At 32.4% G+C, this 24,062-nt stretch overlaps 3 protein-coding genes across 3 annotated transcripts; 2 read left to right on the top strand and 1 right to left on the bottom strand.

The window, feature by feature from the left end:
• Window positions 1-4,277: 4,277 nt before the first annotated feature.
• On the top strand, window positions 4,278-5,640 carry LOC134259352 (uncharacterized). The gene is made up of 3 exons (XM_062741940.1): window positions 4,278-4,421; window positions 4,821-5,038; window positions 5,285-5,640. Exons 1-3 carry the CDS (start codon window positions 4,306-4,308, stop codon window positions 5,392-5,394), a joined length of 444 nt encoding a protein of 147 aa, XP_062597924.1. The 5' UTR covers window positions 4,278-4,305; the 3' UTR covers window positions 5,395-5,640.
• A 2,764-nt stretch (window positions 5,641-8,404) lies between these two features.
• On the bottom strand, window positions 8,405-10,881 carry LOC134259351 (uncharacterized). Its single transcript, XM_062741939.1, has 3 exons — window positions 10,711-10,881; window positions 9,569-9,789; window positions 8,405-8,557 (listed from the first exon to the last, which is right to left on the bottom strand). The coding sequence occupies exons 1-3, from the start codon at window positions 10,833-10,835 to the stop codon at window positions 8,451-8,453; spliced, it is 453 nt and encodes a 150-aa protein (XP_062597923.1). The 5' UTR covers window positions 10,836-10,881; the 3' UTR covers window positions 8,405-8,450.
• Window positions 10,882-12,927: 2,046 nt separating this feature from the next.
• Window positions 12,928-23,955, top strand: LOC134259350 (uncharacterized). Its single transcript, XM_062741938.1, has 3 exons — window positions 12,928-13,193; window positions 20,605-20,798; window positions 23,411-23,955. The coding sequence occupies exons 1-3, from the start codon at window positions 13,081-13,083 to the stop codon at window positions 23,872-23,874; spliced, it is 771 nt and encodes a 256-aa protein (XP_062597922.1). The 5' UTR covers window positions 12,928-13,080; the 3' UTR covers window positions 23,875-23,955.
• The last annotated feature ends 107 nt before the right edge of the window (window positions 23,956-24,062 follow it).

Below are 24,062 nucleotides of genomic sequence, written 5' to 3'. Positions count from 1 at the left end.
TATGTCATGTTTTGAGATTATTCTATTTTATCATATAATAATTATACTGTTATTTACAATAAAATGTATTTAAAAATTCATTTTGAATTGTAAAGTTATGATACATGCTGCATATTGTTTCAGGATTTTAGTTCATTACCGCACAATTCTGAAGCATATATGTAACCTTGGAACATTATACAAAGACTTTTTGAAAATGATGCAATTGTTAAGGGGATTTTGCAGAATATCTTATGTGTCTTTCGGATTTAATTTCTAAATTTTCATAATTTTTAATACTAAAATACGATTTCATCTGCTAAAGTATAACTGTTATTTTATGTATGTGCGATATATTCTACGAAATCATCTTGTGAACTTTTCTGGAGCCCAATGCCATGCATGTTTAATATATATACATTAAAGTTTAAAGAATGATTTATTTCATCTCTTCGCATCAAGCTGAAAACATTACATAAATAAAAACGATTAATTACCACTTGCATATGTCTAAGCCTCATTACTTGGAAAATTATTCTCAATAAAAAGTAAGGATTAAGTGTTTTTTTTGCCTGTCCAGTACTTGTAACTTTAAAAAAGAAAAAATGAAGGTTATACAAAACCATATGCGTATGTTAAAGGGTTTTTTTGGGCTGTTTTGTTATAGAGGAAAAAAACAAGTTAAAATGTCAGGTTTTTTTGTCAAAGTTAACGTAAATCACAGTTTCGTCTAGTTTTGTTATAGACCTCACTTTTACCCTAAAAAATCTCTAGGAAAAAAACAAGTTAAAAGGTATTGTTTTATTCAAAAGATAAAGCTCTGATGTGTTAATATTAAAAATATTTATATCTTAAAGAAATAAGTCAATATAACAAATCTCAATTGTGAATTGTGTGGCATGAAAGAATATACACATATAGTATATAATGTTAAATTGAACAAACTTTCATGTTTTACAGTTTGACCACATAAATAAGACAGAAATGATTTTGTGGCACATGATCTAAAACATAAAGAGAAAGCTGTTAAATTTGTTTTCATAAATACAGTGATTTTATTCTGAGACTCACGAGCCACAACGTTCATTCGAGAAACTATGATCTTTCATGTTCTCCATCCTTTATTTCATATTGCTAGTAGCTTTATTAACATTTGTCTGCACTTTGTACTGTAGCCAAACCTGGACCCCAAAGCCATGATTTCAATTAATTTCGATTTACACCAGCTTCCGTGGTGCTTGAGAAAATTTTTAAAATAAATTTTACCCACCTTACTTTTTCTTCATGATCTCCCCTTGGAAGAGCAGGTACCTTCATTTGAGCAAATTTGAATTTTCTTTACCAAAGGCAACTTTGTGCTAATATGGTTAAAAGTTATTCTGGAGAAGAAATGAACGTGTAAAAAAAATGACGACAACGACAGAAAACAGACAAATTTTGATCCGAAAAGCTCACCTGAGTCTTCGATTCAGGTTAGAATAAATATGACAGGATGTATAATATATTTACTAGTATGTATTTTAAATAGTTCCATCAATTACTTTGTCTGGCTATTACAGCCTCATATACTTCGTTTCAATGGTTCATTTGGGTGGGACTAATTCATAGAGCTATAAAAACAAATAAGATTGCTATTTTTGTCATTTTTTATTGCACTTAAAAAAAATTCAAAAGCATATTAATAGCATTTTCAACAATTTCATAATCACAGTTTCACGATATCAGATACGTTTCTTTATGAATACCATCCATTTGAAAAACACACAAACACACATGCAAAACAAATATTAAACATGTACATTGTCAAATTTTATGTCATTGATGTTTAACTGAACCAACCACGACATAATTGTATAAATGTGTTTATGATTTGTGCAGTCATATCAAACAACACAACACCAGGGATTGTCAGACTCAACAAAGACTATAGCTGTCAGTTTTAAATCTATGCATAATTCTTTAAATGAGCTTAAATGTCACATTGACAAAAATTGTGCATCATACCAAGCTGTAAATTTTATTTGTAATGACTTAACGTTGCATATCAAGCAATGAATGACTTTCTAAACATTTCTTAAATTATATTATTCCCATATAAACAAAACAAAAAATAGTGATTTCATGCATTCCTCTATCTTCAACTTTACAAAAAGCTGATTGTTTCAGACACATTATGATTCAAGTTGATGAGCCGTGCAAATATGTTTTTATGGAAATTACTAGGGATGTCAAAATTGTCAATAATTGATATTCGAATATTCTTTAATATATTCTATTCGATAAAATAAATACATCTTGCATAATACAACTTCACTCTTTTGTCAACCAGTATAGGTTTTATGTCATTATTTTGGAATAAAATTTCAAGTAGAGTTTTGTAAATGCAAAGTAATTATATTTTTAAAATTATACAGAGTATATGAAGAGTAAATACATGTAAATCCAAAATGTAATAAAAAATTGTTTTTGAAAATTCAAAAATTCTTATTTGTTCCATTAATTGATCGTCTTACAATGTACCAAAGCATATTACTCCTACAAATTTATACCACGCTTAATAATTATTTACTGAAGAAAAACTAAATTCAACTAATTTTAGCTAATTAATTTCCTGATAATCATTTTAATGATATATACCTAAACAAGGGATCAATGTGTTTTCTGTACAGCTGCGTTCTTAAACAATACAAACTGATTGCAAGTACTTTATATACCAATAATTAAATGATCAAAGAATAATTTATTCTAATAGATACACTCTTCACACTTTTAAAGTAATCCAACAGGAGTGTCTTTTAATTTCTTTTATATTCAAATATTATTCCTAGTCCAATTTGGTTCAATTTCAAATAAAACTTGCAAGATTTTTTCTCTGTTAAATGCTTGTATACTTTACATTATTCGAATCATATATTTATATTCGAATATTGAGCCGAATATTCGAAAATTCGTTGACATCCCTAGAAATTACCTACATTGATATCCAATATTGTCCAATCCCATTCTGCTTACATTGCTTAAACCATGCTGGCTACATAATGAAGATAATGTCACATTTAATATGATACTTTTCTTGATTAATGTTTTATTTTTCTTAAACGATGCTTAATTACAAAAAGCTTTTAATTTTGAACACAAGACTATGAAAACTTATGTAATGTTGTAAATGACAGCATTTTAAAAATAAATTACTTTGTTGGTGAAGTTAAAATTGCTGCTAGCTATTCCAGCTATTTGCAGACAACATTAATATATTTCTTCGAAATACAATTTTTTTTGTGTGTGTTGAAGTCTCTCAGAAATATATAAAATTGTCCTGATGAGATAATTAGAATTAGTTAATACTGAGAAATATATGCAGATAACGAATAGAATTCAAGCTCAAAAGTCCATAAAACAAAACAAAATATGAGCAGCGCAAACACAGACCTCCAAAACATCAGTGATGGGATCTTATAAATATAACAGTTTCATCTCAGACCACATTTAGAAAATAATTTGGTTGCCCTCTTCCAACTCTGTATGAAAAAAATTGGGTCGGTAGGTTAGTTAAAAAAATATTTTTCTCAGAAAATTTCAATTTCAATGCCAATTTTTTAAATTCTGTTCTCCAGAGTACATAAAAAATAATTGCTTCTTAGAGGTTAAAAAAAGTTTAGAGTCGGGCCTTTTTTAGCCAGTGGTCGGGAAAGGGCAATCATTTTTTTTAAAGATGGTCTAAATTTTTAAAGACTGTTCGTTATCTCCATATGTTTCTTAATAACCATTTATGATTTTCGATCATCTATCATTATTATTTTTTTAATATAAACTTTTCATAAACTTAAATTGAATAAAAATATGTATTTAATAAAGTAAAATGCTTTAAACAAGTAATTGAAATAAAATAATAAAAAAAAAAACACTTAAGTTTGATTTGTTAACACTTCTAATACAATTTGATATAAATCTTGATAATTTCTGGAAAATAACCGCTGCACACGACTCTTTCATCTCGTAGCCTTGTTACATACAAACAGTTAAATCACGATAATGTATTCATAAATTGACATTCTTAGACTGACGTTTCACAATTTAATGTGAAATGTGTGCGTGATGACAACTTCTTAGCGCACAACAACATGACCTATTCGTTTTTATTATTTATGTTTTCTGAGTTAACGATAATACACCTCCATAGGGGCAGTCCTTAATATAACCCACGTGATTCGGTCACTGTGACGTAGAAAATCTTAAATAATGTGGCCTGCACTGAAAAATCTTCAAAACTTTTTTTGCAACAAAAGAGAAACATCTCTTAGTACTATAGTTACTATAACTGAAATAATGGAAGCTAGCCGTGTCCTTGTTCCTGGTTTTCTTATATTTATTCTTCCAGTATGTCTGTCTGTGCCGTTGTGGGACCGTGCTTCTCTTGTCTGTGCTGCTATTTCTGGAAAACAGTGAGTTGTTTTAATTTAATTCAAAAGCTCTTGATTGCAGATTCTGAAGATATCGTATCAATTTCTGGGTAGCCTAATTTCTCCTAAAGTAAAGCTCTAAATTACCAGGAATATTAATTATGGTATACTTTCTTACAAAGATAAAATATATTGACTGATGGTTATAAAACACCTTTATGAGACATTTCCAGATTTTTTGCGTTTCTAAAAGGCTTAATTGATTGTTTTTAAATTATGAATAAATTCATATAGAACAAAATATATAAATAACAATATCCTAGTAAACGGGAAAATTGCTTTGTATGCATAATTTTTTTTAAGTCTAAATATTTAACTAAATGCTTAGCTCTTCAATATCTTTCTTCTTTTTCGTTTAATAGCAGATTATTTTTATTGTAGTGTACTAGAGGAGGACTCCAATCGATATTTTCTGGTCCCTCCGACTTGTGATCAAGGAGAAGTAGCCTGGAGAATGACCCAATCTTACGTCGCCCTCCGGTTTTGGAGACCTAAGCCATTCACAGTGTGTTTCAGCAGTAACACGCCTGTCAATTACGAGAAATATCACGTTTTCAATGCTTCTTTTGGAAATATGTACGCCGGAAGTCCCAATATGTGTAAGTATTGTTTTAATTTATTGAAATAAAGTTAAAGTTTTATTTTTAAAAACGTCTTTTATGATATCTAATTGCATGGAATACCGCTGTTTATTCATATTTGGAAATATTTACCTTTCATTTGCTGTAATAGAATGTGTAGATTGAGCTAGGTCATGGATTACTCTACCGCAACGAAACACAATAAATCCATCATATTTCATATAGGTCACAGTTTGTAATGATCTTTGTGTTTCCTCTTTGCAGACAAAAAGACCTGTATTAATTCCATTGGAAATAGGTTGGACATAATAGTGCAGGCCAAAAAATCCTTTTACGTCATGAGAGCTAAGTTTACTGTCCACTGCAATTCCTGAGCTGCCGTGTCGATGGACACTGAATGAACCAGACGACCTGAAGCAGTCTGGAAACAACGCTCCCGGTGACCCATCCTGTCACATGACCGGAAGTCAATTAGCTATACCACAATGACGCGCCAAAGCATGTCTCAGTTAGTCTCCAATCTGATGTCTCAATCTACAAAGCGGTCTTTAGTGCAAGTGCTTTCCTGAAGAATTAGCAGAATATTTTATTGTGATAGGACCTATTTTCGCCTTATGTTTATTTTTATGTTTACTTTTTATAAAGAAAATAAACGATATTGCATTCCAGTTTGTTTTATTTTTTACGTGTTAGTACATTAATTAAACCCTTGGAGCAAATATTTTGAAGCACGTTTCTAGTAAGTTGGACGTACTGGTGAGCTCAACAGTTTTTTGTTAACTGGCCTTATTTAATGTTTCATAAATACTAGAACTATTACTGTGATTTTTTTTTTACAATGGATGCCAGAGGATACGCGGCGCCAGATCAAAAGTATCTCGCCGTTATCCTATACTGGAATACAATTAACAAATTGTGAATAATATATATCGACGCGATATATCACGGTTAGCTTAAAATTCTAGATACCATAGAGATTGACACATCTAATTTTAAAATATTTCTTAAATATTTGGATATTTTACTAGAAAAAGACGTTAACTGTTATCTAATAACAAAGATTATGATATATATTATGACGTCAACTTTTCAATTGGCAACCTTCCTAACTTTCAAGTATGTACCAATATATTTTTTCACCTGCACACGGGGTTTATAGCTCTCAGTTGATTCGATACGCTAGAACACGCTTAACAATTAAACAATTTCTAAAACCAGATAAGTTTTTGTTGACAAAAAAAGCTTATGCAACAAAATATCTGTTCAACAGTCTCATTAAGGCATCATTTCGTACGTTTTATGGTCGATACCATGCACTTGTAGGAAAATACTAGCATTAAGTCAATTGTATTGTTGATTGACTTTTTTCATTTTAACTCCGATGTTATTTACAACTTAAAAGGATATTTTCATGTTTTTTTTTATCATGACAAGGAGCACTTGACGGGTGTATCCGGTCGGCAAAAACATTTACTTTTCTACCTGATCCAACCTCTGATGTCTTAGAGGTCTGTGTTTGCTCTGCTTTCTAATTTCCATTGTTTAAATCGAATTTGAACTTGGGCATGTTTCATTGTCATTCAATGGGTATTTTGCCAATGAATTGCATGGAAATCTACGGCATTCAAAACACCATAATACGGGGAATGGGTTCAAAAGGTAAATCATGTCTTTTACTTTGACATAAAAAACTTTGAACGTCGTGCAAGTGCAACATCATAACCGAAAATCCTAATTCACGCTTAGAATGACTAGAAGCTTTAATTTACCAAAATGTCCTCAATTAAAAGTAATGAAAAAGTACAGATATTGAACAATGATAGAAATGTCAAAAACACATAAAATATGGACCCCTGGAAATTGCAAAGGTTAGGGTGCTTAGGCTAAGTAAGTTGACGGGTGACATCCGCCCTGAACCTCTTTATGGTTTAAGTAGACAGAACATTCCGAAGTCAAATTCAGTAACAAAAAAATAAAAACCCAGTAATTTGTACGAAAAACGTCGTTCAAAATACGACGTAATGTTAGTCTAAGGTAATACATGTAGTTGATAACAAGGTCATATAACCACCATAGCATTTTCGAAATACCGGCTTAAGACAGGTTTGCTGAAAATCCTATAACATCACCTTATCTGTCAGATACCTGCTTAACGTTCAGAGTGGCCGTACTCGAAGGAAACTCCAGAGTATCTAATTAGTTGGGAGGAAGATTAAAACACCATATGTAGGTGACAGAGGGATATATCAGTACATTGTTAAATAATTTAGTTGTGAGTTGGCCCTTTTCGTCTATAGTCAATAAAACATCCAAATATGCATGGTGATTGATAAAACATCGACGATATAGTATAAATTCTTTCATGTGGAAATGTTTTGAGTAAATTCTGCATCACAAAAATATAAAAACAGTTTAGTGATTAGTCCGCCTTCTGAAGGCCAACACTTTGTTGGAAGACACCGAAGACTATATACATAATAACACAATGAGGAACTCCAGCAACCTTTAAATATCATCTCCAGAGAACTTATGTAAAGAACCAGAGTAATTTTTTAACAATTTTAGCAATTTTCTTGATAACCAATCCCGATCACTACAACAAAATTTACGACTTCATTGTATTGATACAATTACCTTGTCAGCAAATACATTTTATCATTTTAAAAGTCAAATAGTCTGACTGACTTTTTCCACACTAATTGTTAGGCCATTAATTACAAACTGAATTGACGACGGATTTTCCAGTAATTTCCCGATCATGACAAGGAGCACACGGCGGGCGGGTGTGCCCACTCCTCAATGGCACCTAATCCCACCTCTGATGTTTTGGAGATCCGTGATTGTTCTGCTCCTATTTTGTTTTGTTTTATGGACTTTTGAGCTTGAATACTGTTCGTTATCTGCATATGTTTCATTAAAAGAGCAGTTGCCCATGATATGAGAAAGCCTCTGTTTGTGTTCACAGTGAGGTATGATTGTATAAAAAGAAAAAAATATATTGTACGATCAATCTTTTCTCAGCTGTATTCCAAGCTTTTAATCTTACTGTAAAAAGAGAAGTAACTGGTTAAACACCATTTTGAAACCAGTAAGAGTGTATTTTTTTCAATCACATTGAAGTGATAACTACCCGGTAACTCGTGTTAATGGACTGGTTATTTCCTTAATAACAAGATTTTTTTAAACAGTTATACCTCATACATATGTAATTTGGTTTTTCCTCTCCCGCGAGATTTATTGTACGCAAAAGCCACACCTTGTGACGTCACGTGTCTCTCATAAACAAGTATTTCCTCTTAAATTACCCGACATGGTGGTTATAGAGAAATCATGTAAAAGTAAAAACGTAAACAAAGCCTAATTTAAAGAAAAAAAGCAAACGAACTACCTTTATAGGTTTATTTATATTTCCTACAAAGATTTATCAAAATTAGACACAGTTGACTTTAAATTTGGCTGTTAATACATAAAAAGTATCCAAAGCCTCCAGTGCTATGTCAAGGTTAAACCCCGAGGACATCACACAAATGTCACCATCTAAAATTAAATCAGTGCAAACATGGCAAAAATCAATGCAAACATGACATAAATCATGACAATGTCAGTCTTTAACGCAATATGAACTGCATTTTTGAGAATTTTATTTTGCTGTTAAAATGTGTTATTATGATTAATTTATATTTAATTTAAACCTGTATGATCAATAGGACCAACAAAATTATTAAATTGTTTCAGGGGAAACAAATCGAATTTATAGAATTATTTAAGAAATCAATATTGAACAGGACGACAACAATGTAATTTTGCTTCAATCAAAGCTTATAAATAGTTCTTCCATCACAAGTATGAACAACAGAAGTTTATAAACGTTTTATTTTTTGTCATTGAAATAGTTAATTATAAATTTGCAACAAAATTTTCCAAGTCAAAGTTGCAGCTCATATTGCTACAAAAGATTTAATTTTAAAACATCTTCTAAACTTCGACATTACAGGATTTCTGCCATTTTTCTTGAATATAGAAGTAATTCTCTATTATTAAACGATGAAGAGTGCTACAGAATCTTTATTCTTAAAATATTAACAAATGATTGCTTCTTTCAAAATGTGTTCCTTTTAAAATAAAACTTCATTCGCATTTTTAAAAGATGTAAAGATCATACTTATTGCAATCTTTTACGATCTCCTTAGAATTTACAAGAATACAAAATATCGATAATCATTTCTTAACAAGTCTTAAAGCTGTTGTAGGTTGCACGACACATGTGTTTAATTTTTATCAAAAAAATAATTAAATCTAAAAATTACGGAGTTGTCATCTTTTTTTAATTTTTTTTATCTTATTCGTAAGATTTTTTTTGTGTGTGAATTAAGATTCAGGCAAAGTAAATATATATATCAAATCAAATTCAAATAGTTGAGAGAATTTATACTTTGATCAACCCATTTATATGAATTCCCTAATTTGCTTTATTTTGAAAATGCACCAAGGATCAGTTTTACTGACAGCTCCTTATTAAATTCAAAATCTCGTCCTTTTTTTAATTACCTTGGTTTGGACTTCCTGAATAAACTGGAGATCCACTTGACATCTTGTAAACGCTGTATTTTTCCAAACTTGGTATGGCATTGCTACTAAAGCAAACCTTAAATGCAGAGGGTTTTCGGAATCTCAGATACACATAGGTCGTGCTGAGTCTCCAAGCTATTTCTCCCGACTGACAGTTGGCATCTAAATTTACAACTCGATCAGAATTTTCCTCGACCACACTATAAGAAAATCATAGGCATATAAAATGAAAACATTAGAGGTCATACAATTAGAGATATTGATATTTATATTAAATCTTTAATGATAATCATTATCCCTATTTCCTGATAAGATCTCTATGAGACTTTAATGGACGTTAGTGGAACCACTTTAAGAATTTTGTAATTATAATTTATGAACTTGAAAATTGCATGAATCGCCATTTGATGTCGTAAGCTAAAAGGCATTTATTACTTATACGCTGCTATCAAATTGATTAAGGATCTGATTTAAATAAATATTGGAAATGAGTCTATGCACATTATTAAAGGACCCTCAGTATCTAAATAAACAGAAGTTCTGTGGAATTCAGATGTTTATCAGATGATGTCTTATTTCCAACGTTTGGTAAAGGATGTGTAAGTTTAAGTTAATTTCCTCTGATTAAATCCTACTTGAAAACATGAATTTTCCTTCTGTATCGAAACATTCTCTCTAAACCTCGTCTGTCTTTACAAAAACCTTACTGTATCCCAAAAACAGTGACTTGAACTTTAATCTTAAATTTCAGTTAGCGAATGCATTGCAAGGAATACTACTAAAACTAGAGGTACTGTGAGCAATGAGCTCACTAAATGATACCCTCCGCCTCCCATATGGTTATAACTGATGACAAAGTCCATGATTTGCCTTGGCCGGGAAACCCAAAATATGTGTCAGATCAAAAAGTAAAATAGGAGGTGCACAATGGCATTATGTAATAAAGATTCTGTGAAAGTTTCATTAAATTTCACTCAGTGGTATAAGAGGAGTTGCGGATAAGAGATAGGTACCCTAAAGCGTAACAGACGGACGGACGGACGGAATTAACGATTACTATATACCCTCCCGCTTTTCAAGCGGGGGGTATAATTAGTTTGCCTTCACACAAAAAAACTTACTGCTTTTTGCCATTAGTATCACAAACAACAGTGGCTCTATCCCACATTCTAACTGAAGCCACATTTGGTATTACATTGCCCAAAAATAATAAAACCAAAGCAGGGATGCACCGTACTAAATCCATGACAAAATTTTAATATTTCAACGAAAGTGGCATGCACTCAAGTCTTAATATCGTTTACACACAGTGCTTAAGGGTCTGGTGTGTCAATATGTCAAAGTGTCCTACCTTTTTCCTAATTATTTTATGTGGGTACTTTTTTGTTCTTGGTACTGATGGTACAAGGAGCGTGCAATACGAATCAATTACCCTGTGGGAAAACTTTATTGAAATACAGCAAAGGTTTATGATAGAAATTCAATATGATTTGAATGTACAAAATATTGCAAAAAATATTCATAAACAAATGAATGGAAAACGTGTTGCAGAGAAAGGGAGTTAGTATTCACCGTATGGACTTTCAATTCGATATTTCTGTAGAGCAATAACGTTTAATAACAATCATTAAGATAATATCAACTAGAGGTACTGTGAGCAATGAGCTCACTAAATGATACCCCCCGCCTCCCATATGATTATAATGGCAAAGTGCATGTTTTGCGGTGGCCGGGAAACCCAAAATATGTGTCGGATCAAAAAATAAAATAGGAGGTGCACAATGGCAATATGTAATAAAGATTCTGTGAAAGTTTCATTAAATTTCACTCAGTGGTTTAAGAGGAGTTGAGGATAAGAGATGGGTACCCCAAAGCGTAACAGACGGACGGACGGACGGACGTACAGACGGACGGACGGACGGAATTAACGATTACTATATACCCTCCCGCTTTTCAAGCGGGGGGTATAAAAAGTTACTTTTCTCGAAAAAGTTCTCAGATCACTCTTAAAATCATCATTTAACAGGTTTGTGGGTTCAATCATTCCAATATTACAATATACAATCTTCTCTTATTGTATTCAAGAAGAATATAATATCCTTAACATTTTTTACATTGATCATTTTAATTACTTTTTTACTATCTTGTGGCTCATTGTAACACTGATATACATGTTGCGTCTGACACCATTAGTGTCTCATCCTCTGTCAACAAATCAAATATTAAACTTTTTGTTTGTGAAACTATCGTTGAAGAGTCTTTTTGAGTATTCCAAACCTGTTTTTCCCCTGTAATTAAGTTTTCAAGCTTGTATTTTTAAATCTTTCTCCTTGGGAAACTATCATAGAGGAATTTCTTTGAGTATTCCAAACGTTTCTTTTTCTTTTAATAAAAATTTCTTTGGAAAGTTCTTTGATCATTTAATTTTTTTCTCTTTTTCTCAACTGAAACTATATTCCGAATTTTTCTTCTGTTTTACTTTTGATGAACTATTTTGATGAGTTTAGATGAGCTATCCAAACGTGTCTTTTTCTGTTTGTTTTTTTCTTTTCATGAGAAGCTATTTTTGAGGTCTATGAGCAATCCAAACATGTCTTTGTTTATTTTTTTTACTTGTAGAGAAACTATCTTTGGAGAGTTTCTTAATGTTTCCAAACGTGGCTTTTCTGTTTTTAATACATGTAAGTAAGCAGTCGTTCACAAATTGTTTTCTCAATTTTTCTTTCAAAATTGTATGAATGTTTCCATCTGACATAAAAATATCACCAATTTGCCTTGAATATCCCTTTTCTAAATTTTACATCAGAACCTTAACTTTCCGGTTCTGATGTTACGGGTGCATGGTTGTCTTTAATGCCATGGTCATCCCTTGGTATTCTTTTGTGATTTTCATTTTACATGTAGTTATTTTTTTGCTTGAAATATACTCTTCTGTTTTATTAAAAAAAAAATCTTAGAACGTTTTGAGCAATTCCGTATTAAGATCGATAGTAATACATGAAAATGTCTTCGGTTCTTGTAATATATTAATTTTGTTGGAAATCATTGAAATAAACAATTATACATCATAGGAGTTTTTACAAATTATTTGAATTAAATCATCAATATAAATCTTTCGCCACTAATTCAAGTGTTTATTTTTCCAACCTAATTAAATTATGGTGGATTTTGTCGATGAAAATATATTTCTACGTAAAGATATATTCCTATTTGGTAGAAATGTACATGTAAAAGAAAAAAAGACTTGTTAAGGAACTTTTTTTTTACTTTTGTGTACATCCGCTTTTGTCTTTCATTTGTCAGCGGGATTTCCGTGTAGTATTTGTTGTATGCAGTGATTAATTAGCACCTTGACAAGACACCATTTCATTACAATTCAAGAGTGACGAAGATTTAACAACAAAAAGCGACAACTTCCAAACTTCAGCTAGTTTTCATTGTCTAGTCCAGGGGAAAACAAATACTTGTTGAATCTTCAGTATATTTTAAACATGCTAAAATACATAGCTACAATTCTCTTTGGATGTTTTATACTTGGGGACTGTGCTACACCGCTCATGAAGAAACGTTTAACACAGGAGCAATGTAAACAAAAAGTTGTCGGGTAAGTTTTTATGATCAGTGCTTGTACATGGTTTTGTTTATTTTTCGAAAACATCAATTGCCAGTGAGTTCATCAAATAAGACAAATCATTTTTTCATGCGTTTTTCTAAGAGGATGAATATGTAAATGTTCTTAACAATCGTATTACTTATTGTAGCTTGAGCTAAGTGTTTCCTGCAGGATATTTTCACATTTAAAACAAAACAAAACACAGAGGGAAGGTAAACAACAATTCATTAGTAGCTAAATATTTAACGCAAAGTGAACTTCTTAGTATCGATTAGTATTGCTCTAGATTTTATATTATAACATGAAAATGCTAGATTTTATATTATAACATGAAAATGCGACGAACAATGATCGTCCTAAAAAGTCAACGTGAGCAGAGTGAACATAAACAGGTGCCATGGAGGAGTAATATCCCCTGTCGACCTTTCAAGCTACTGTCGTCTTTCTCATGATCGAACAAATGGCTGAATCAACACTCAGTTCAATGTTAAAATAATAGCCATACAAAGTTATGTAAAATACGTCAGTTAACATTCGACCTAAATTGACATAATTCCGAACAAGACCATTGTATTGAACATAATATTTGTGAGATGTTGGCTTGAAACGAAGTAGTAGTTACCCATATATCACCACTTTATATATCAGTATTTGTTTTGGAAATCGATCAAATGAAAAACAACGCGCTTCTTAGTACGAATTAACTCTGAGACACAAACAACATATGAAAATTATAATACTTTCTTTCTCTCTCTCTTAAAAAATCAAAATACGATGCTTAAGTGTTTCACAAATACAGTCTATTAAGAAGTCGACCGACGTTTCAAACAAAATTTGTGTTATTATTTACATATTGAATTCCCTACGGAGATTTCCGTTTGCCCGAACATAGGGATGATAAGGAGCACACTACAGGTGTGTCTGGTAGACATGAGATGCTTACTCCTCAGTGGCATCTGATCCTACCTCTGATGCTTGTATAGCTCTCGATCTGCATTTGTTCTGCTCCCATTTTGAATTGAATCAGTGTACTTTTGAGTATGATTACTCAATTTTTCACCGAGTCAATACATATTTGAAAATTACTATTGTTATTTATCCCATGTTTCACCCTTTATCCCGTTGATATAGCTCATGTGATATCGTTTTAGTATCACACAGTCTTGACGTCACAATGGGTTTTGCGTTAGAGTGATGAAGTAAAATGAAGTGGAATCCTATATAAAAGCTGTGTAAAACATTATTTGTGGTGTAAAAAAACATGGGATAAAAAGAATCTCACATGATTTGTAGTTAGATATGATTTTTATCCAACTCGTTGTGTGTTTTATCCCCTCGCCAAGGCTCGGGGATAAAAACCACACAACTCGTTCGATAAAAATCATATCCAACTACGAATCATGTGAGATCCTATATATATGTAATATATAAGGCGCCATCAATATATTTAAATGTCGAATTTAGGGCCCAAGCAGGTTACCTCTTATTTTCATGTATTTTTCAAAATATCCCTACGTATAGCAGCTGATGTGATACTCAGGTTTGGTCATTTTTATGAAAAGCTTTAGTAAAGAAATACGTGTTTTTTCTGTCTGGAATTACATATGTTAAATAGGAGATGTGTTTAAAATGTTCTCAAGAAGCATCAAAGAAATTTAGACAGTTTTGATCGTTTCATTGTAGCTGTGGTATTGAACTAAACTTGTATATTTGGCTTTACTCTGTGAAGTGTTCATGCTTTCAATTTTAAGTACCATGCAAAGTTCACAACTCATTTTGAAAATAAGAAATCATACTGCGCAAATAGCCGAAAGAAGTCAATAGACAGCGAACTTCCCTACCACCTTCTCGAAAATGTTGACAAAGGGGAATGCAATCTTTTAAAGAATGCTGACTAAGTTGAGAGCAATGTAAAAAAAAAAAAAACACTCATTAAAGGTGAATTTTTTGTACATGTAAGCGTTAGATTAATTGTTTAACTTTGGGAAAAAAGCATTAGAATATAGATTTATAAAGTAACATTTTTTTTATCAGAGATAAGAAATTTCTTCTCATGGATTTTAAAGAATTTTAAATACCAGATATATCTGATTTTTAACGTGATTGTTCCCCTTTAGAAAGCAACTGTATACTTTTATGTTTTAAGTCACAGAAATTGTTTTTGTATGGTTTGAAACAACAAGTATTAAATTTGTGTTTGAAGTAACAAGTATTAAGTAAATTGACAAGATTAAATGAATAGTCATAAATTTTTCACAATGAAGAAGAGGGTATGGTTTTAGCTTTATTGTATGGAACGCCGTCACTGCCTTATAGCAGAACACTACTATTGCATTGTGTCAACCTTCCATTACATTATGTCAACTCTTTATGACATTAACCCACCCTACTATTGCATTGTGCCAACCTTCCATTACATTATGTCAACTCTTTATGACATTAACCCACACTACTATTGCATTGTGTCAACCTTCCATTACATTATGTCAACTCTTTATGACATTAACCCACCCTACTATTGCATTGTGCCAACCTTCCATTACATTAAGTCAACTCTTTATGACATTAACCCACACTACTATTGCATCGTGTCAACTTTCCTTTACATTATATCAACTCTTTATGACATTTACACATACTACAATTTTATTTCGTCAACTTGCATTTCGTTATGTTTACTTTTCACGACAATCTTAGTTTTTATTAACTGATGTGAAAAGCTCATGCCATACTGTGCGCACTCTTCTACATTATGTCGATTCACTATTACGTTATGCGAACGCGGGTATCCTCGGCCTTTATATGAGCATAACGTATTTTCCGCGTTCCGCAAGCACTAAAATGGCGGGAGAGAAAACTGTCGTAGAAGAGATTCTCAGCGATTTCGGAATGACATCTTTAAATGAAAACTTTAAGCGACAAATGATTGACAATCTTGAAACATGCAAAGCCTTAACAAGGCGACTGTGAATTAAAGTCACGTCGAAATTCAATGGTGTTTACTTTAATCTGATAATTAAATAAATCAAATATTATGAGTCGTGCAGCAACCATTTCTTTCTTTTTATTTTGAATTGTTTTTTTTTTATAAAAGTCTTAAACTTTGTAGGACATTGCATTAGTTTCACATTAAGTTTAGCTGAATTAAGTTGAAGACTTTTTTCTATAAAACTATAAAGCCTGAGAGCTTCTCCGCTTTCCGCCCATATACCGTCCCCCTTCCTTGTTCAAGATTCCCATAGCTGCCACTGATATGTGCCCATGCATGCTTACTAAGGTATATTCAATTGATTTAGATGAGCGACTGGTAGATTTTTGTAATAGAATTCTGGCCCTGGAATGATTAAAAAAATTACTAACTCCAGTGACGTAGCATCATTTTTTTGAAAGAGGAGGTCAGCCAGTAAAAAAAATCATTTATCCGAAAAAACTAGACAAGCCAAGAAAAAAAATGTCCAAGCCCGAAAATCCTATTTGGGGGAGAGTGGTCCAACTTCAATCAATCCTATTTTTTTTCCAGATATATTATATTATTATATTACCCTTAGTGGACTATATTTCGACAAGAAGTGGGGGTGGGGGGGGGGCTGTACAGTTTCAATGAACATTACATTTTCTATAGTAAAGTTATGTCTGGGAAAAGAGGGGGGTTGATATTATGTGCCTGTAATTTGTCCTAATCAATCACGACCCCCCCCCCTTCTTACCAGTCATTAAAACATGGTCGTCAACATTTATTATATACTAGATATACAGCTTTGAGATAATGTAAATGTATTTTTGCATCAGGTAATGAACTTGGAATCCACATGATAAAGAGTTAACACAATATAAAGATATTTTTAAATCACATAAGAAAGAGTTGGCATAACGTTATAATATATCCACATCACGGTATGGAGTTTTGACATAATGTAATAAAGTGTTGATATAATATAAAGATATGTTCACATTATGTTATACACTTTTTACACCACGTAATAAAGCATTGTCATAAAGGTAAGATATGTTTACCTCACATCATGATGCCCTCGCCGTAAAATAAAGATAAATCTATATCACGTAATAATACTTTGATGTAATAGAAATATACACTCTCAAAAAGGAATGGGCTTTTGACTTCATGTGATGATAAGTTTAATTATAAAACGCAATTTACTTGACGTAATGCAGTTTTGACCTCACATATTAAAGAAATGAAATGATGTAAAGAAACATTCATTTCACGTAATAAAGTTTTAACACAATGTAAACACATTATCACTTCACATAATGAGTTTTTTACTTCAAATTATGAAGTGCTGACATAATGAAAGGATGTATTTACTTCATGTAATGCAGCATTGATATGATGTTAAGATATATTTTCATCATCCCATAAAAAATGGACATAACGTAAAGATATGTTCACATCACGTAATGATAAATTGACATAATAAATGCATAGTTGTATGCTATAAGGCAGTGATGGCGTTCCATATTATTGCGCCCTAAAAATGTAATGACATCAAAATGATTTGAAACTGGCTTGAATATAAAATAAATAACTCTGATAAATCAGGAAAGAATATGGCATGAAGGTTTGCCACTCTGCAAATATGACGTCATTAATGTGAAGCATTTCTCTATTTTCAACAGAAAAAGCCTCAAAATGGCACATTTCAAGGGTGATTTTCCTTTAGAAAACAGTGTCCACAGCCGTCGCCCATGTTAATTTTTTGATATTTTGTGCAAAATTCAATAACAAATCACATATCTCACGATCTTTGTGGGCGATGCCTGTGGAGAATGTTATCTGAAAGAAAATTCCTTTGAAAATTGGTGTCTTCTGCAACTTTTTAAGAAAATACGGGAAAATGCACATGTTTATGACGTCATAATTAGCATTTAAAAACACAAGTGAGAAAAATGACTCGTATGATTTTTCTGCATTGAATTTCAATTATTTAAAAAGCATGAGTTTTCAACTTTTACACCAGTTTTATTTTTTAGAAAATCACAGGGCAGTATGGAAACCATACCTTCTTCTTTCAAACAACGTTCAGTGTGAAGAATCTGTTCCGTAAATATACATAATATACATTGAAACCTTTATTTAATATTTCTTATATTATTCGGAAAATATTCTCTGAGTAAAAATATGTGGGTCTTAGACTCCAGGATGATAAATTTAACAAATGTATAGATTTGAAGAAATTTCTTCTAAATATCCTTCCGCCACAGGAAATTGTTTCCTTATGAATGTGAGTGGGATTTAGCTTCGGCTCAAGTGATTATTTTAAAATCAAAATTTGTTCGTTGTCTGTTGTCGAAGTCGTTTTTGTCCAAAACTCTTTCTTCTCAAGAACCAATGGGTCAATTTTTACCAAACTTGCCACGACGTTTCCTTGTGTGAAGGGGATTCAAATTTGTTCAGATGAAGGGCCATGCCTTCTACCAAGGGGAGATAATTATGAATTAGTGAAAAAATACACATGAAAAATCTTTTAAAAATCTTCTCAAGAACAGTAAAGCCATGATTGATCATATTTATATAAAATCAGTCTTAGGTATGTATGTTCAAGTTTGTTCAAAGCATGTCCCAAATGGGTAGGATGTGGCCACAATGGGTGATCAAAGTTTTACATATGAGTACATTGGAAAAATCTTTTAAAATCTTCTTGAGAACAGCAAAGCTGTGAATGATCAGATTTATACTTTTCAATACTTAACTGATTTTCTGCTTTTTCTTATCCAATGTACTCAGGTTAGCGGTACATGGTCCCTGGACCTCTTGTAAAATTAAACATTGTATAATTGGCATTCTTTTATTCAAATGTGTCAAAAAAATTGAATAGTTATGTATACATCTAGTTTTGAAGAAAGGGGTCTTTATCAAATCTTTCTTAAAAGCTGACGAAATACATACTTGAATTTAACATTTAATTTACAAAGATTTACATTCATAGGAACCTAATTAGCGTTCACATTCTCTTATTTAAGGAGTGTGCATAATTGATGAGGAATTGTATGGAGGAAACATTAAAAGATAAAGACTTTAGTGAGTCTGTAAACGTATTTAGATTGATCGCTTTACACATGTTAATTATGCTGATTCAAGAGATTAATACAATGCACTTGTTGATGAGATATTGAATTTTTTAGATTTATCCTTTTCCATCAATACAAGAATCATTTAAAATGAATCGAAACGTTTTGTAGATTGGCATTTGCTTTTTTTTTGTTTGTTAATGTTTTCAAAATGATTCGAAAACTTTCGTCAGTTATATTTTTTCCATGTATATATTTCACAATTTTTTATCACGCCATCTTTAAAATAATGTTTGTCCTCTTCAAACGCAGGGTAAAATTATTGGGTTTATAGGTAGGTGGAAAAAATTTTTTCTAGAAAATTTTTATATTTGATGACGGGATAAGAGGAAGAACAATAGGCCCAGAGGCCTCATCGTTCACCTGAGCATTGGCTAGGGGGAAAAAAGCAAAAAAATCAGTTTAGAATTGAAAAGCTTAAATGCATTAAGTGGTTCCAACCTAACCCAAAAAGGGAGAGGGAGAATGAATTGAACAAAATTGAATCTACACTAACTAAGGATGTTTACATATTTTGTTGACTGTGACTTTTTTGTAACAAGTTTGAATTTTCATAATGTGGTCCTATCCTACCACTGGGAATCATGATTAGAACTTGAATCAACACTATCTGAGGATGCTTCCATATAGATATGACCAATCTTGGCTTTGCTGTTCTTGAGGAGAAGACCAATTTTTGAAGATTTTTCCTATATACTGTATAAGTAGAAATTTTAGAGAGTATTTAATTTTGGCATTATTAGCGAGGTTGCTGAGATCGCTAAAATGGAACATCGCTAATAATTATTTGCATTTTATTTCTAATAGCTTTTTTAATGACATGTGCATTTTAAAAATAAATTACTAGATAAGTGTTTTTTAAAGACAAATCGCTAAATTGCGTCTCGCTAAAATTTCCACTTATACGGTATTCCTATGTAAAACTGTGGTCGTCCATTGTTGACCCACCCTTCCTCCGGGGGTCATGATTTGAACAAACTTGAATTTACACAATCTGAGAATGCATCCATATAAATATGACCAATCATAGCCTTGCTGTTCTTAAGGAAAAGATTTTCCCCATATATTTGGATCAACTTTAATCCCCTTCATCTACGGAGTTTGGACCAGTGGTTCTTGAGAGGAAGATGAAAATGAGAAAATTTTACAACGACAACAACGACGTTGGGCCAATTATAGTCAGTCGGTCGGGAGAGAGCAACCAAATGATTTTTTAAAAGATGGCCTCATGGATAATTTCAGTGTTAATAAACAAAACTCTCATACAGAAAAAAAAACTAAATTTTTAACCATTGTTTTGCAATATTTGTAGAATGAAGGCAAGACCACAGTCTTCCTACGTCAATGTCAATCCAACGTGTGATCTCGGGAAAGTCTCGGTCATGTATTCACGTAGGGACCTTCAACTCTCGTTCTGGCGAGATTATCCCTACCAGGTTTGTTTGGTAGAGTTGAAACGTTATGAGGTTCTCCGAGCCTGGGACGTCTCTTCACAACAAATCCAGCGTAAGTTTCGTATGTAATTGTGAATCTTTATTGTCATGATTACATGCACGAGCAAATGTAAATTGCAATTATACTGAAGTATGATCAGATTAGGGAATGAAAGATTGGTTTATATGGGTTTATACATATCTAAATTACTTACTATTAAAGATGATACGGTACTAAAAGTCGACATATAATTATCCGACAAGTGGTGGTTGACCGTGCGAGATAAAGACAGAAAAAATACATGTATGTGACCATAGATTTTCAATAGAAAATGCTTTTGTGATCAGTCAAACATGAACAAAAATATTGCTGCTTGCTACATGGCTATAAACAACCAAAAATAAATAAAATACTAGAGCAAAGCTCGTTGCAAAGCAACGAGTAGGTCTTCCGTCCAGTTTTGACCGGAAGTGACGTCAACAAGAGAAAGGAATGAGTTAAGACGCCTTCAGTGTCTCTGAAATTTAAAAGTTTTCAATTTTACGTCAAAACCTTCAAAATAAGCTATTTTGGCTACTTCCGGTTTGACCGGAAGTGACATCATTTGACGAATTTAGACAATATAGGCATCATTTCCGGCTGACGTCAAAGTCACAAGTACAAAAAACTTTGAAAAAAACTCGCATAAAACCAATTATTCTATTTCTTTTGACGCAAGAGAGAAAGTTTAATTTTTCGACTACTTCCGGTTTACACCCGAAGTTATTCAAATGGATGCGTTTTGTTGACGATTGTTAATGTGAACATAAGTTTTACTTGCCATTATTCAAAACGGTTAAATTTTTAAAAAAATCTCGAAAATTAATGTCACTTCCTGTGTCGACCGGAAGTGACGGATGCAAAATCAAAAGATGCCATGCTTAACTGAAAGAGATATTTTATCATCCCCGAAAATATCGTGATTAAATCTTGAGTGGTTAAGAAGGAGTTGCTTGGACAAAATGGCAATTTAAAAAAAGGAAATCGGACAAAAAATGTGACCGGTAGTGATTTTACAAAAAATAAAAAAAATAGTTTGGAGATATTATAACAATGCATCATTCCTGAAAAAACCTTTGAATTCGGTCAAGTAGTTTCCGAGAAATCACGTGTACTATGAAAAGGGAATAATAATAATAATAGGAAACATAAGAAAAACAGTAAGGTCTTCCGAAGGAAGTCGGAAGACCTTAATTAATGGTAATTCGTTGAGTCTGTTCTCATGGAAACATTTCTTTTCACAGCTCAGTGTGTTTATTGTTTGTCAGAAGTGACGCATAGGAAAAGTGCAATGTTGTTTTGCCTCTAGCCCCGTGCAAGCAAGGGGTGCCTCGGGTCACATCTGGTACAATAAATGTATCCTCTCCGAAAACTAATTTACGCTAATTTATGAAAATCTGTCATCTCTGCACTTTCAAAAAATCTTTTGTTAAATTAATATTTATTCCCGGAAGTGCAGATAAGAAAAGGATTGTTACAGACAAGCACTGATTTAATTTCTAGTTGTTGAATGTATACATACGTACGATAACTGATAAAATTCTAAAGAAATGCAAATTATAGATCAATATTTAGAAGTCAAAACGATAGCCTTAATAGTGCAGATAAAAAAGATAATATCTTTAAAAAATTGTACGTTTACAGTTTTCGGGGGGGGGGGGGGGTTAAGTAATTGAAAGTAGACGCAAATTAAAGTGTAAGGTATATTCAGCAGTTTTCCTTGAACTTGGCAATGAGAAATTTTCTAGACAAGTCTTTTGTGTATGAAATAAAAGCTTAATCAAGTCAAAAATGTGCAACGTCTATAATTATAAAATATAATGTATCAAAGTCCAAATTCTTATATATTCAACACTTATTCTACTACGATTATTGCCGAGATCAAAGAAATGCCGCGGATATTATTCTCCAATAAATCACGAGCGTCATAAAAAAATTATCAGATCAGAAAAACGTATCAAACATGTGCAGCTGAAATGTACATTTGACTTATGAATGAAATTCATATTTAGACAACATCAATGTGTCGTCTTTTGCAATTTAAACACTGTATATTGCAGAAATTGGCTGGTGAATGAAGGTTTCTAAAGCTAAGCGGGACTGTTCACGGACCTTCCTACGCCATATTTAAACTCCGTGATTTTAGTGATAAAGTGGTGAAATAGGAAACTTGATTTGTAATTGTATATTCCAAAAGATTAATCTATATAAGCTACAAACATATATATAATTAATAAAAGGCTAATTTTAATGCGGCGAAAGCACAAATCGTCTGCATTCTAATTTACAGGTAAACAGACAAATTTACACTCTGGTGGTAAATGGAACAGCGTTACCGCAGTATGGTGACCTAATTCGTTTCTCTATAGAGAAACGATCAGCGGTATTTTACTGCTACTCAGCAGAATAGAAATAAAGTCCTTAGCTTGTTGTCGTGAATGATGCAGAATAACCTCCTCGGTCTCGTAATGTTGTTTGAAAGATAAAAGCCGAGGCGTTAGAGAGGTTATTCTGCAACATTCACGAAAACGCAGACTTTATTTCTTAAATAATATCTTCTATTGAAAACAGGACGATAAAAACAGCATATTACCTTTTCAATATATTTTTGCATATAACAATATTTCGATATGTTTATTATACAGCCATCAGAGACGGAAATGACGTCTGCTTCCAAAACAGAAATCCAAATGGTGGAACAATAAATGTTCTTCTAAAACCGAAAGGATTCACCTACATTTCTGAAGTTTACTATGAAATCCAAAGACTACAAACTTCCGATTCATTCTCTGCCGTCTCTCCCTCCCGTGACCGAGGTCCAATACCGAACACGACTCCTCGGCCGGAGAGGAGGTTCAGCCTATTCCGGGATGTCATCACACCAGTACCAAGAATTCCCGATCTACGCATGCGTCGTCCCTTCGTTTTCCCTAGCCCAGTTCCTTCGCCAAGCCCGTTGCCATTATCCAGACGATGGTTTCTCGGACAACTTCCCAGATTTACAAACAGAATGCGAGAGGATACGAGAAGAATTAGGGGTAATGATATGCTAGACAGAGACAATTTCCAATTTAGACGAGACTTACAGAGATTGTTGGGACAATTATAAAAAGAGTAGTGGACAAATACTATAATGATGTGAAAAAAGTGTATTTAAATGTTGTTTTGAAATAAAGAATCTTCAAATATAGGAACAAACAATGTTGTTTTCTGTTAATCATAGGCACAAGTAACGTGTATGAGTGGTCTTTTGCAACACACGTAAAATTATCTTTATTTAGTATCTTGCCGTGTTAA

Source organism: Saccostrea cucullata, unplaced genomic scaffold, assembly GCF_032062105.1.
Source record: "Saccostrea cucullata isolate Sc308-1 unplaced genomic scaffold, CSIRO_AGI_Scuc_v1 ctg478, whole genome shotgun sequence".
Taxonomy (NCBI): Eukaryota; Metazoa; Mollusca; class Bivalvia; order Ostreida; family Ostreidae; genus Saccostrea; species Saccostrea cuccullata.
Note: the sequence above shows the minus strand (reverse complement) of the source record. Positions and strands in the feature narration are given on the sequence as shown.

What these genes read in the sequence shown, in the direction of transcription:
- LOC134259352 (XM_062741940.1), top strand. Translation starts at nt 4,306, where the DNA reads ATGGAAGCTAGCCGTGTCCTTGTTCCTGGTTTTCTTATATTTATTCTT. An exon ending in GCTGCTATTTCTGGAAAACA is followed by an intron (nt 4,422 to 4,820) that starts GTGAGTTGTTTT and finishes TTTTTATTGTAG; the next exon opens with TGTACTAGAGGAGGACTCCA. An exon ending in CGCCGGAAGTCCCAATATGT is followed by an intron (nt 5,039 to 5,284) that starts GTAAGTATTGTT and finishes TCCTCTTTGCAG; the next exon opens with ACAAAAAGACCTGTATTAAT.
- LOC134259351 (XM_062741939.1), bottom strand. Translation starts at nt 10,835, where the DNA reads ATGGATTTAGTACGGTGCATCCCTGCTTTGGTTTTATTATTTTTGGGC. An exon ending in GATACTAATGGCAAAAAGCA is followed by an intron (nt 9,790 to 10,710) that starts GTAAGTTTTTTT and finishes ATTTTCTTATAG; the next exon opens with TGTGGTCGAGGAAAATTCTG. An exon ending in TTCAGGAAGTCCAAACCAAG is followed by an intron (nt 8,558 to 9,568) that starts GTAATTAAAAAA and finishes ATTTAATTTTAG; the next exon opens with ATGGTGACATTTGTGTGATG.
- LOC134259350 (XM_062741938.1), top strand. Translation starts at nt 13,081, where the DNA reads ATGCTAAAATACATAGCTACAATTCTCTTTGGATGTTTTATACTTGGG. An exon ending in TGTAAACAAAAAGTTGTCGG is followed by an intron (nt 13,194 to 20,604) that starts GTAAGTTTTTAT and finishes CAATATTTGTAG; the next exon opens with AATGAAGGCAAGACCACAGT. An exon ending in CTCTTCACAACAAATCCAGC is followed by an intron (nt 20,799 to 23,410) that starts GTAAGTTTCGTA and finishes TTTATTATACAG; the next exon opens with CCATCAGAGACGGAAATGAC.